We start from the raw sequence: 14,701 nt of genomic DNA, 5'->3' as shown, positions 1-14,701 counted from the left end.
CTAACGCGTCTGAGTACTAGCACCACTAACCATACAGTATATAGATGTGCCAGTTCATACAAAGAAAGGGGCGCAAGCTGAGTGTTCTGTCCCAGCACCCCCAGGTCTTCGGCTAGGGTGCTGGGACCATTCGGCTGTGGTGCTGAGACGTTCGGGTCGTGGGCCTGAAACGTTCGGCATTTTTTCGACATGTTCGATTCATGACGAGATGCGAAAGCAAGCTGAGAATTGCAAATGTATGTGTGTAAACAGACACGACAAAATTTTGTATCAATTCTTATTTTCCGAAACCGTTTTGAGTTGGTTTTGAGTTTCGTTTCCAGGTTACGTAAATGTGTGTGTGCCATGTATTCACACATACTGTGCTTGTGTGTGGGCTCTACAATTGTTGGCCGCTTGAATTGGTTTTTTGTTTTGTTTTGAGGGCTGATGTGATGTAGCGACCTATTCAGGGCCGGATCAACCCTCAACCGGGCCCTGGGCAACCATCAATCTGGGGCCCTCCATTTTTTCACGCCAGTTCCTTCTTTTTTCATTTGAAATAAAAACTTATAAATTAAATGTTTGCTTTATTAATTTGTATTTTTATCAGTGGCTATTATATTTTTTATTCATTATTTGGAGTTTTGTTTTTTCAACAAAATTTTTCTGTTATCCCTAGGGGGCCCTAGGCAACTGCTAATCCGGCCCTGGACCTATTCCCGTCGTAAGACTTCATATTTTCTTGGTGTGTTCTGTAGCTCGACTCGACGCGGGTTGAGGCATTGACATCTATATACTGTATGGTTAGTGGTGCTAGTCTTAAAGGAATGTGTCTGGCTATCAGCATGGCGCCTCGTGCAACCGCCACCGACCACCGAGAAGAAAACATGTTTTGAAAACAATATTTTTTTAATAATCTAAAAAATTAATAACAACGAGAAGGAACGTGTGAGTCGCTTCTGGGGACGCGACTCTACTTATACCCGTACTCAGTCAGTATATACATTTTTGAGCTTAAGATTTTTTAAAATTAAAAAAAAAAAAAAAAAAAAATTAAACATTTTACATATTTCTGCTACATCGGCGCTCGCGTACATAACGAGGCAGAGTGTGCGAGCGAGAAAGAGAATCAGTATCGGGTCTCTGGCTGGTGGAGGCAGGGGAAGCAAATAAAAATTCATTTCTTCATTCTGGCTATAATTATGATCCGATCTGATTCAGGTTCGGCAATCTGGTAGATATGGCCATTCTCTACGATACTGCAATTTATCGTATCTTTAAAATTGTGCCTGCCACAGATTTTTGTCCCTTGTGGTGGCGGAAGGGGGCGGGGCGAAATTTTGAAATACACTTGTAGCAGTGTGATATCACATGACTCTGAAAACCAAACTTGGTTGCCCTAGCTCTTATAGTCTCTGAGATCTAGGCGCTCAACAAGACGGACAGACAGACAGACAGACAGACAGACGGACAGACAGACATGGCTATATCGACTCGGCTATTGATGCTGATCAAGAATATATATACTTTATGGGGTCGGAAACGTTTCCTTCTCTGCGTTACACACATCCACTTTTACCACAAATATAATATACCCCTTAACTCTTTTTTGAGTACGGGTATAAAAATACTTTGCCACAAAATACTTGGGACATCAGACCGCTCTCAATGTGTACATCGTATTTGGATTGCAGAATGCAGAAACAGGTGTTCCCGCGTTGACGTTCCCTGCTAGTAAAACTGTTACTCCAACGACTCGGAAAGCCACACTTTCTCCGTCAAAAAAGCCTTGACAAGCCAAGACAAGAACATGTTCTGTCCCCAATTAGGAGATCTGGCAAGCATCTGAGGGGACTGATCCATGGACCCAACTGGTGCTTTAGTCTGGGCCTCAACTTCATTCGCAGCGTTGATTTTTATTTCCTGTGTAGACAATGGCATTGAATGCGATGAAGAATGAATTTCAGTGTTCGAATTATTTCCAAAGTTCAAAAAAATAGAAAAAGCTGAACAACGAATCTTCAAAAAGTATAACTTAAGACATTGGGGATCCACTCTCAGCAAAGGAGGAAAGAAACGAAAAGCAGGGTAACATTTTTCGAATGACCAAAGGAAAGCGAAACCCAGAAAAAAAAATATTTTGATACCAAAAGAAACTCAGTTCAGCAGAGTTAACGCTCAGAGCAGACTATTCGTTTTGGGCAAAGGAATCCCTTGAACAGTTCTCAAGTTATTATAGTTCTTAGTATTATTTTACTCTAGCTTATATTATATTATTCAATAGTTTAAGATGGCTTGTGATTGGTATAAGTATTAGTGTTAGTATTGTAAGAACCTATCTCAGGATCCTTTATTTTTTTAATGGGTATCTTTATTTTTTCGTATTATTAGGGTTTCTTACATAAATATATATTGTCGAATTATAGTCTGCGCGTGCAGAGCATTAGCAGGGCATTAGCCTTGCAGTCAGTGTCCAATATTCCCGGTAAGGGAAGTCGGAGACTACCTAAGGCAATCGCCTCCCACCAAGTGTCCAAGGTCCCAAGGTAAGGTGATCGGTGTGCACCGGTACCGTGGGAAAGGAATTTCGTTGGCGCTTCGTGAATATATTTTTAGGAATATTTATTTATTTAATGTTATTTTGGGTACCCATTGCGTAAGCCCATTTGTCTCCTGTCTTTTGACGGGTGCTGAGTTTTCGTTTTTTCTGGGTGCTGATGTCGTCATTTGAGAGCTTTGGTTACTTGGTCTTGCTGCGGTGATAGTTGGTTATATAATCTTGGTCAGCGCCTTTCCGTCGATTAGCCGCGGTTGTGCTGAGCTCTCGGTTTTCTTTCTTTCTTCGGTCGACGTCTTTCTGTCATTCGACCTGTGCTGCGTCTTCGAATTCGTTGGTGTTGATATCTTCACCTGGGAGTAGCTTTGGTTGCATTGACTGCTTGTGACGAACCATGGGATCCATGATTCGTAACAGTATAAATAAGTAGTATAAGTATAGCTGTCATTACTAAGCCAGAAACGGGGGCAAAAATGCTAATAATTAGAATTTAGTTATAAGATGGAAAATGTATTAAAAAGGGGAGATTAAAATACGTATGACTGTAAATATATATGATTATATGATGATGATTATATAGCGCAGGTTACACACATACAAATCTTCAATTTTAAACTCAAATAAAAGTCTAATGCTGTCGGGTTTATTTTCGATTGATTGGATGTAACCTATCTACATTCATTACGTGAAATTTCATTCAAATTGTAGATATCTTGAAATATATTTTTAGATATTAAAAAAAAAAAAATGTTCCTAGATAGTATGTGTATATTACATAAGAGTATACTCTGTACTCGGCGAGCATATTAAATAGAGTCTTTTCGTTGTATAGGAATAAGAATTGTTCTGTATTAGGTATTACTATTGTCGTAGTCGGGTATGACAAGTTCTTCCGGCCTGATTTTCTCTGGCAGTCGTTCTTCGGGCTTCTGCTTGCCCACCAGCTGGAAGTCGTAGTTGAAGAAGTCAAAGGCATAAAGCTGTTCGGGATTCACATAGTGAAAGGCCACTGGATATTCGGAGAGGCAGTCCATGCACTGTCGGTGTAGAGAGAGAGAAAAATAGAGAGAGGATAGAGAATTCTGTTAAGGCTGCCACTAGAGGATATTGGGACGATCCCGATCCCGATCCCTACCCTGCACTCACCGATCGCATCGAGTAGTAGGCATACTTGTACAGCCAAAAGTCTAGCCCGACATAGCTCGAAAGGAGTATGTTGTAGGGCAACAGTGGATAGAATCGGTGTCGCAACTTCGAGTCTCGTGAGTCGCCCGCTTTCACATCCAAGTTGAAGAGGCAGCGTCCCATCTCCACGTCCTCGGCATGATTATCCTCCTGCCGGCACTTTGTCGTGTCGTTCAATCCCTCTGCGAATATGCGCAGGGCCTCCCGGCTCAGAACATAGCCACTTCCACCGGACATGTAGGACTGGTGATTCGTTGGGTACAGACAATCATAGCCATAGATTCTTGGGCTCAAAATATTTACCTCGTTCTTTGGGTGCTCTCCGATCATCTTGAAGTTGTAGCCAAAATATATAGCCTGATCGGGGGAATACGGATAAAGCATGTAGCGCAGGTTCTCCACGAACACGTAGCTGTCGAAAGCGATGCAATCGTTAACTATAATTATGTATTATGTCTCATCGATGTTCCCTTCCCCATCCAACCTACGTGTCATCGTCGGCCTTCATGAACCAATCGGCCTCGTCCCGCATGTGCTCGTAGAGGTAGGTGAAGGCCTCCTTTGTCTTACCCCAGAGCACCTCGTACTTGTCGGGCTTGGTGAGCACAATGGTGGGCAGCTCGTCGTCCGGCTCCGATGTCATGAAGTAGATCTTGTTGCAGCGCTTGCCCCACGTCCGCATCACGTGCACCGCCCTCGATTTGTGGTACTTGGGCGTGGTCAGCACCCAGCAGAGGACTCGTACCTCGCGCTGCAGCTGCTGGGCGAGTGTCTCATTGCTCAGCTGGAAATCGGGAGGCCCGACCGTCAGCATCATAACGTCCCAGTAGGCATAGAGTGCGATCACAGAGCTGCCGGCCACCAGGATCAGCAGCAGCAGCTGGCAGGACGACAGGCGGCGGTGACCGGCACGTGATAATCCTCCTCCGCCGCTGGCACAGCTTCCCGGGTAGAGTGTGGTATCGCCGAGCTGATGACGCTGCTCCAATGTAATGTAGTCCCCACCCATTTCAACACTGACACACCAAATATCTGGCGATACCCAAAGAACGCGTCTTATCAGGGCACTGCGAAACATTGACAGCTTGGAGGAGAAAACTGTGATAAGACAACGGTTTGTGGGGACTGACTGCCACCTGATAGCGGGAACAACTTCAACTGATCGATTTCTGACAAATTACTTCCTAGGCAAGCTTATTTTTTTTTTAAGAGTTGACTTCTTTTTGCAAAACTGTTAACATGTTAAAGTCATGGCTACAAAGGCCTTCGCCTGCCCAAGCAATCTAATACATTAAAGTAATGAATTGGAGTGCAAAAAAGCACCAAAAAGAAACTTTCAATTTGAAAATTTAAAAAAAAGTACAGGAAATACAAAAAATTATATTGAAACATGTGGAAAAAATGTGTGTAGGTACATTGAATTTAAATACTGACTGAGTACGGGGATAAAAGTAGAGTCGCGTCCAACGAAGCAACTCACACGTTCCTTCTCGTTTTCGTATTATTCTGAGCAGTTTTCTTGGGTTAATCTTCGGCTTAAAGTCAAACAACAATTAGCCACCGAGAACTAATTGTAAAACGTACAAAACTTGATGGAATTTCCATAGAAAAACGCATTTGATATTTCAAGGAATTTATTTAAATTTTCCCTCAGCTTTTGTTCATTAATCAAAACACTTTGGCCAACAGCAACACCACCAACAGCAACAGCAACAGCTACAGCTACCACTAGCCAAAACTCAGCAGCAGAGTCAAGAGAAAAAATAGAAGTAGCATAATAAAATAAAAAAAGAGAAAGAGAAACGCAAAACGCAAACACCGAAAACAGTTGAAGTTGAGAGAATCTTTCAATTAATCATGAGCGACATGTGGTCGTCGCTGGGACGGGCACCACCAAGAGCGCGAGAAAAATTATATAGCGCATACGCCCTGTTGGACCCTAGACCCTGGTCCCTGGGTCCCGTGACGTCCGCTGGCACTCGGATGCTCGCGTGCAAACAAATGGCTGCCATAATAGCGACGAGGCGGCATCCTGGTGGCATCCTGGTCGCATCCTGGCCAGTGGTACGCTCTCCACTGCCCCGACCCACTCTCGACACTCCGTTCCGTTCGTTTCGGTTCAACGTTTTGGCCAAAACAAATTCCCATTAATAAAATAAAATGCACCCAGTAGACGGTGGCGGGGGCGGCAAGGGTTCCAGTATATTCTGCTCGGTAAAATGAAAAGGAACCAGAAAGAATAAGAATAAAAACTATTTGGCATTTGTGGGCGCGCCCGTGCCCCCCATCGCTGTGATTTTATACCACTGTCCATGCAAATAGAAATTGTTCCAATAAGAGAGTTACGCTTCCCTCCATACTGCACTTCTTTTTTCCCGCTGCCTGTAAAACTAGTTTTCGGGGCAGTGCAAACATTGCAGGGAAAATTCAAATATGTGAACTTGGGGCGGGGCGGTCTCTGGCTCCCCTGCCAGTGATGAGGTGCAGATCTGCTGATAAATGCCTGTGACCTTCGATGACCCACTGGTGGGGGCTATGCTCCTCTCTCTCTCTCTCTCTCTTCATTATGGCCATGCTCTGATGCATTCATCTATTCATTCTATTTCGACTCGATCTCGTTTCTTTTTTATTTGCTGAAAGTTTCAAAGATTCCTCCCAACACCTTTATTTTCCTATATGTTTTTTGGTACCATTTCCATTGGTGTTTTTTCCCTGTCATTTCCATATGCCCACACTACGATTATTATTCTCACAATCAACAGTTTCTTTCCATCTGGCATCCAGAGGCATTCCCTTCCCTTCCCTCTGTCCCAAAAGGCTCAATGTAATAAAAAACCAGCCAACCAGCAAGTGGGTGGAAGGGGAAGAGAGTCAGAGAGGTTGGGTTAGGTAGGTTGGGTGGTCGGTCGGTCAACTGCAAACTGCACAAAAATCATAAAAATAAAACCCAAAGTCAAATGTATAACTGCAGATTTTTTGTAATAATGTTAGCTTTTGGATTTTACAAGCGCGCCAAGGCAAACGCCATTTATCTCTCCAGTCTGGCTGTACTTCTCTCCGAACTATCTCTCTCTATTTCTCCCTCTCTCTCTCTCTCTCTCTCTCTGGCATGCTAGCAGCCTCTCTATTTTAGCATCTGCATGCAAATACATGTGTGTGTGTGTGTTTTTTGACTGCTGTTGTTTGACCTAGAGATGAGAGCGTGAGAAGGTGAAAAGTTAAGTGGAAATTACAAATATTTAATGCAGAAAACCTTCAGTATCTGAGAACTTCACTCCTTTGTCTGTACAAAACGAAACCTCATAACACATAAATAGAACCAAGACGAAACTATCACCTAATGCCTTGCTCTCAATTTAAGTCTCCATTTCGTACGTTCAAAATATGAAAAGTCTAATAGGAATCTAAAATATCTCTACTTTAAAACGAAACGTAAACAATATCATTGAAATACTTTCCTCACTCGTTTTATCGATGGAACACGATGAACCACTCCTCTCTCTCTCTCTGTCCTTCTCATTCCCTCTTGTTCCATCTCCAAGCTTTTCTTTCACAAACACACACACACTCATAGTGAGACATCAAACGTGCAAACATTTGCCATATTTTTGTAATCAAAGTAAACAATCCACTTAACCCAACACGGACACAGAACCGTGCCCCGTTGCCCTGCAGTCCGCAGCCCGCAGCCCGTACCACGTGCCACATACCCCACGGACACGGGCAAGGACATGCAAAACGGAGACTGCCAGCTGGCTCCGCCGCCTGTTGGCCAAATGAAACGTCTTTGGCAATTCTGCTTCGATTTTTATACCCGTACTCAAAAAAGAGTTAAGGGGTATATTAGATTTGTGGTAAAAGTGGATGTGTGCAACGCAGAGAAGGAAACGTTTCCGACCCCATAAAGTATATATATTATTGATCAGCATCAATAGCCGAGCGATATAGCCATGTCCGTCTGTCCGTCCGTCTGTCCGTCTGTCCGTCCGTCCGTCTTGATGAGCGCCTGGATCTAGAGACTATAAGAGCTGAGAAACCAAATTTGGTTTCCAGACTCATGTGATATCACACTACTACAAGTGTATTCAAAATTTCGCCCCGCCCCCTTCCGGCCACACAAAGGAAAAATGTGGCAGGCACAGTTTAAGATACGATAAAACTAAAAACGCAGTATCGTAGAGATGCCCATACTACCAGATTGCCGAACTGAATCAGATCGGATCATAATCATAGCCAGAATGAAGAAATTAATTTGCAGTTGCTTCCCGCCCCCCTCCCGCTCACGACAACGCAACTCATTTTCCTCTCGCTCGCACACCTGCCGCGTTCAGTGCGCGAGCAACCCCTAGCGGAGGAGATGTAGAACTAAATGGAACATGTACAACTACATGTTAGATGTGAAAGACATTGTATATGTAGATGTAGATATAGATGTAGCAAAAAAATGTAAAATGTAAAATTTTTTTTTTTTTAATTCTATAAAATCATAAGCTCAAAAATGTATATACTGACTGAGTACGGGTATAAGTAGAGTCGTGTCCGCAGAAACGACTCACACGTTCCTTCTCGTTTTGTTTTGTTTTTGTCGTATTTTTTTTAGCTGAACCCCACGGCCAACGACATTGCAAACATTCTGGCAGTGCAATCCACCTCAAAACTCATTCTAACCAAAACGATTCACCCATCTATCCGCCCATCCATCCATCTATCCCTGCAACTGCACCCGTTTGTTGCTATTGTCACTGCTGCTGCCTCCCGCCCCACGAAGGGGACAAGAGGACTTCAGTTTTGCGGATCCAGTTCCATGGCTGCCGGGGAAACGTGATGCCTTTCGATGTCTTGGCTTGGTTTTTATGCAAACAGCATTTGAATTTGAAATGAAAACGCTGACGGGCGAGCGCCTGCCAATGCCCAACGACCGACCATGCACATGGAACTGTTGCTACGGATATTCCTGCCTGGACCACAGGACACTGCCTTGGCTGCTGGCACTTGCGCTGCTTCACTGCAGGAGGTTTTCGCAGGACCCATCGCATACTTTTCAGCGTCATGCGGTTACTTTTAGCACACTGATATGACAACAGACAGAGAGACAGAACCAGAGCCAGAACCAGAGACATAGCCATACACACACACATAGCCGCATGGGAGGATTTTGTGTCCATTGGCATTTTGCTGGTAAACATACTCGTACATGAGACAGTGTTGAGGGTGACGGTGAGGGTGAGGATGAGGATGAGGGTTGGGCAAATAGTTTTTACTGCACACAGAACGCAATGACAAAAAGGCCATAAAAAGCAATGCCGCCAACTTTGTTATTACATTTTTATACCAACCACACACACAGATACACGCACACCCACACAGTCCCTCATATGCATGTGTGTGTGTGCATACATGCAAACAGTTTTTATTGGCATAAAGAAGCAAGTGGAACACCTGTTCCATGTAGAAGCTCAGTTCTCCCACTCCGGGCCCAGTCCGAACATCCTGCTGTCGCGGATTCATTTGCATTTGCATTATTTCTGTGTTTGCTCAGGCATCGACCCAACCATCCATCCCAGCCACCCACCCTGCCACTCAGTCGGACCCGACTTTTATGATTTTTGGTTAGTTTTTGCTGCATTACAAAATGTGTTGACATGTTATGATTTCGATTTTAATTTCAGGAGTTCCAGCACTCAAAAAAGTGTAGAGAAGGAGGAGGAGGAGGACAAACAAGCAGCAGTAGCATGTTTATATAGATATGGATGACTATGCTGATGTTGATCCTGTGGACTATTGACATGACACATCTCAGCCTACGCTCAAGGAATAGGTAACATCGGGTTGGAATTTTATTTCTCGTAGAGTTCGAATTATCCCCAGTGAACCAACTCCAAAAGCAAGACATTGGGCTCCAAAAAGCTGTTCTCTTAGCCATGCTGTGGTTATCGTAAATCGCAAAATTTTACGAATTGACTGTCAAATTGCAAAAATGCGCCGGTTCTCGTCATACGAAAAATTCGTATTATTTAGAAACTGGCTGCTAAAAACGTAAATACAAATTTGTATGAGCGGGAAAAAGATGTAAACATATTTGCTGTATTTTAGTTTATATATATATAATTTAAACTTTATTTTTGTATACTCACACCTCAAATTTCAACAGATAAAATATCGATATCAATAGTTGTCATGGGTTACATACATATGTACCAATGTGCTCTGCTCCTTAATTAACTAACTTTTAGGTTTCTTTTGGTATATAATGCGATTGCCAAAACGATGCCATATTTAAATAAAATATTTCAACTTCCGAAAGTCAAACAGATTTTTTCAAAAAGTGAAATACATACTGCAAAACAATTTGGGAATGAAAGCACATGCGGCACAATAAAAGTTACGAATACCAGAGAACACGAATTTCAATGCGTACGAATTTTTCTAAAATCCAATAAAAACCCAGAGCATGGCTGCATAATTGCGTTTAAGACTAAACAAATTTGTAGCTTTACAAATAAAATCTTTGCTCTTTAACCACCAACTATGCAAGTGTCCTATGCCTGGTCCTGGTCCTCCCAAACAATGAAGCACAAGTAAGAGAGACAGCGGTAGAGAGAGGAGCAAGGGATGTCGGATAGGGGAAACCAACCGAGTTGGCAGCACAGACATGAGACAGTCGAAATTGCAAATTATGTTTTCGGTAGTCGTCGTCGTCGGCGCCGTCACAGGTATGGGGATGGGGATGGGTAACGGCGGCCAGGGATGGCAGCGGTCTGTCTACGCTTTCAGCCACCGCGCTCTAATTATGCAAACTACCTGCTGTTACTCAATTAATCTTGATTACGTTTGTGTTATCCAAATACAATTATTTTGGTATTAATTACAGTGGCCAGCCGGCAGTGGATCCCGGGTAGCACACTCGCTTCGCGCTCTCCCCATCCCCCACTATATCCTGACGGAGGACCACTTTTACGAGCGGAAATTGTCTGGCTCGCAGGCCGAAACAATGCCGGAACATCGCCCTCACACACACACACACACACACACACACACACACACCGGAGGACGTGGCTGGCATGACTTGGCATGACTTGGCCCGGCCCCAAAGCAAAACGTATTAGAGCCAAGTGTTTTGTGGGTGGGGCAGCATTACCAATTCCCATTTATATTCGTATTCCAATTCCAATTCCCATTTGAGGAGATTCTAGCCAGGGCCTGCCAAGAAGGCCAAGAAGAACTTATTTGCCTAGAAAATTCCATGCAGATGTCTGTGTGTGTCTGTTGACCTTAATTAGCATCCTTCGAAAATGAGAGTCAAGTGTTTAGAATAAGTAAATGTATATGCTATTATGTAGATATATACATAGTTGGTGTAAGCGACCCAGCGACCTTGATAGCTATTATTAAATACTTCAAGATTGAACCACCGTTGACTATTTGGATCAAACTACATACCTATCCATTGGTACCTTGGTACTGTCTGCGAAGTCTTTCTTCTTACTCTTCCTGTGTCTGTGCTGGGCTGCGTATGAGCGAGACTACACCGTGTTGACGCCGGACACAGAACGACAACCAATATATCTCACTCAAATGGGTATGCATGAAAACCCACCCTTAACTGATACGTACATATATAGAAATGAACGAGATAAAAAGAGAGAGAGAGATACATATGTCTTAGCCGCACAAAAATCAAACTTGTTAGACTTATACTTGTACCCTGCCCCCATATTAGAATACTAGTAACATCTACAGCCATATGATTAATAATAAGGACACTTGGCCATGCTTCAGAAAATGCTCTATAAAATGACTATTTTCTGGAATTTTGCGGTGATCTTAATTTTTATTAGAAGATTTATGTTTGCACTCCATAAATAAAAAGTAAAAAACCCAAGTATAATGGTGAAAAAAATAATACAAAATTTTGTTCGGTACGTCATCGACTTTTGGCTGTGCGAAATAATAGGGACACCGAAACAAAACATGTTATATTTCGTAAAAACAGCATGTTTCCAAGAGGTGTTTGGTCTTAAACTATTGATTGTAATTAGTTATTGTAATTTTAGATATAAAAACATCCACAAAACAATGTTTAGATATTTGGGATGGGAAGGAACGTGCTTAGATCAGAGGCCCGCAGCGTCGTATGCACTGTGCATAGGAAAAATTTTCCGGCAGCGCAGTCGGCACACGTACAGCGTAAATACTTCGTGTGGTTTCGTTATTCTGCCTGATGACGTAGCGGCAGAGAAAATTCTGCTCTGCTGACGTCGCGGCAGAGAAACATGCTTCGGCCTATGCACAAACGGCTTCATATTCTGCCCGCTTGCCTCAGCGGCAGAGAAGCATTCTTGTGCCCTATGCACAATTCTTCGGCTTTCGCAGCGGCAGAGAAATAAGTAACGTATTTGACTTCGTGTCTGTTGTTTTCGCACACAAACGCACCAAAAAAATGTGTGAGTCTGTGTGCCGACCCCTGGCTTAGATGTACTCAGATACCCATGGACATGAGAAAGTCCACAAAAATGGATTTTCGTACCGGAATATTTGTCGAAACATTGACGTTTTCCAAGGAAAGTAATGATAATGCAATAAAACATACTATTTAAGAGGAAACACTGGAAAAAAAATCAAAAATATTCCGAATTCTGGAGAAAAATGTGATGAGATTCGTGAGGCAAGACCCATTTAAAAATTCTTATAATTAAAAAAAAAATATTCTATGGAGGCAAACCCTTCTAAAATATGAATAATACTTGAAGCTAACAATCCAAAGTCCTAGAGACCCCAAAAAGTTCCGTGTCTGTTAAATAGGGATATACCAAAGATGGCGATGTTCGCTGCGGACCATGAACCATGTCACCCCCATACCATAATTTATGTTTAATAGTTTTAAGTTCTTCAAATGCGTGTTTATTGGTCTTCGCACATGCTGAGCTATCAATCAAAGTAGAAAACATGACATTTTCTCTTATTCGACCAGAGGATGCTGTGCTATTAGTTCTCAGGCCCATGGTTCATGGTCCGCAGCGACCATCGCCATCTTTGGTATATCCCTATTTAACAGACACGGAACTTTTTGGGGACTCTAGGACTTTGGATTGTTAGCTTCAAGTATTATTCATATTTTAGAAGGGTTTGCCTCCATAGAATATTTTTTTTTTAATTATAAGAATTTTTAAATGGGTCTTGCCTCACGAATCTCATCACATTTTTCTCCAGAATTTGGAATATTTTTGATTTTTTTTCCAGTGTTTCCTCTTAAATAGTATGTTTTATTGCATTATCATTACTTTCCTTGGAAAACGTCAATGTTTCGACAAATATTCCGGTACGAAAATCCATTTTTGTGGACTTTCTCATGTCCATGGGTATCTGAGTACATCTAAGCCAGGGTCGGCACACAGACTCACACATTTTTTTGGTGCGTTTGTGTGCGAAAACAACAGACACGAAGTCAAATACGTTACTTATTTCTCTGCCGCTGCGAAAGCCGAAGAATTGTGCATAGGGCACAAGAATGCTTCTCTGCCGCTGAGGCAAGCGGGCAGAATATGAAGCCGTTTGTGCATAGGCCGAAGCATGTTTCTCTGCCGCGACGTCAGCAGAGCAGAATTTTCTCTGCCACTACGTCAGCAGCGAAGAATAACGAAACCACACGAAGTCTTTACGCTGTACGTGTGCCGACTGCGCTGCCCGAAATTTTTTCCTATGCACAGTGCATACGACCACTAAGCAAACAACACATAGAGGCGTCAAATCGACTAAAAACTGCCTGCATAAAATTTTTGGACGATTGGCTCCCAGGCCTTCGGTCGGGAGCCGATAGCTTCGGCAGGGCACTCGGCTCTCTCCGGCTTGAGCCGGAGAGACCGCCTTTGCAGCTGTGTCGAATATAAACCGTGTGCGTGTGTAACTATGCCTGTATCTGTGTCCTCTAACAACTTTAAAACCAAACTCGACCTATTCAGGGTCGGATCAACCCTCAACCGGGCCCTGGGCAACCATCAATTTGGGGGTCCTCCTTTATTTTGTATTTTTCTCAGTGGCTATTATATTTTTTATTCATTATTTGGAGTTTTGTTTTTTCAACAAAATTTTTCTGTTATCCGTAGGGGGCCCTAGGCAACTGCTAATCCGGCCCTGGACCTATTCCCGTCGTCAGACTTCATATTTTGTTGATGTATTCTGTCACTCGACTCGACACGGGCCGAGGTATTTACGAAGGCCAAAAATTGTAGAACCCACATACAAGCACAGTATGTGAGAATACATGACACACACACATTTACGTAACCTGAAAACTCAAAACAAAGACGGTTTCGGAAAATAAGAATTGATAAATATTTTGTCGTGTCTGAGTACACACATGCATTTGCAATGCTCGTCTAGCTTTCGTATCCCGTCATGAGTCAGAGAACACGCATACAGGTATAGCTACACACGCACACGGTTTATATTCGACACAGCTGCAAAGGCGGTCTCTCTCGGCTCAAGCCGGAGAGAGCCGAGTGCCCTGGCGAAGCTATCGGCTCCCGACCGAAGGCCTGGGAGCCAATCGTCCAAAAATTTTATGCAGGCAGTTTTTAGTCGATTTGACGCCTCTATGTGTTGTTTGCTTAGTGATACGACGCTGCCGGCCTCTGCTGTATGGTTAGTGGTCTCACCCATGATGCAATTATATAAGGTTGTCTCGTCGGCTGCCGAATCGTTCTGTTTTTAGTCCCTTAACGTTCAGAGCGGGCTCGCTTGTTGAAGAGAAATATTTTTGTAAGCATTGTCACTAATCATACAGTATATAGATGTGCCAGTTCATACAACGAAAGGGGCGCAGCTGAGGTTTCTGTCCCAGCACCCCCAGGTCTTCGGCTAGGGTGCTGGGACCATTCGGCTGTGGTGCTGAGACGTTCGGGTCGTGGGCCTGAGACGTTCGGCATTTTTTCGACATGTTCAATTCATGACGAGATGCTAAAGCAAGCTGAGAATTGC

At 43.2% G+C, this 14,701-nt stretch overlaps 1 protein-coding gene across 1 annotated transcript; it reads right to left on the bottom strand.

Annotated features, from left to right (window-relative positions):
• Positions 1-3,181: 3,181 nt before the first annotated feature.
• LOC111081978 (glycoprotein-N-acetylgalactosamine 3-beta-galactosyltransferase 1) lies at positions 3,182-4,762 on the bottom strand. The gene is made up of 4 exons (XM_022378148.2): positions 4,213-4,762; positions 4,028-4,136; positions 3,686-3,967; positions 3,182-3,576 (listed from the first exon to the last, which is right to left on the bottom strand). The coding sequence occupies exons 1-4, from the start codon at positions 4,731-4,733 to the stop codon at positions 3,391-3,393; spliced, it is 1,098 nt and encodes a 365-aa protein (XP_022233840.2). The 5' UTR covers positions 4,734-4,762; the 3' UTR covers positions 3,182-3,390.
• Between the last annotated feature and the right edge of the window lie 9,939 nt (positions 4,763-14,701).

Source organism: Drosophila obscura, unplaced genomic scaffold (assembly GCF_018151105.1).
Source record: "Drosophila obscura isolate BZ-5 IFL unplaced genomic scaffold, ASM1815110v1 contig_73, whole genome shotgun sequence".
Classification (NCBI taxonomy): Eukaryota; Metazoa; Arthropoda; class Insecta; order Diptera; family Drosophilidae; genus Drosophila; species Drosophila obscura.
The sequence above is the reverse complement of the archived record's forward strand: the minus strand, read 5'-3'. Positions and strand labels throughout refer to the sequence as shown.

What these genes read in the sequence shown, in the direction of transcription:
- LOC111081978 (XM_022378148.2), bottom strand. Translation starts at nt 4,733, where the DNA reads ATGGGTGGGGACTACATTACATTGGAGCAGCGTCATCAGCTCGGCGAT. An exon ending in ATGAAGGCCGACGATGACAC is followed by an intron (nt 4,137 to 4,212) that starts GTAGGTTGGATG and finishes CGCTTTCGACAG; the next exon opens with CTACGTGTTCGTGGAGAACC. An exon ending in GAGAGCACCCAAAGAACGAG is followed by an intron (nt 3,968 to 4,027) that starts GTAAATATTTTG and finishes ACGAATCACCAG; the next exon opens with TCCTACATGTCCGGTGGAAG.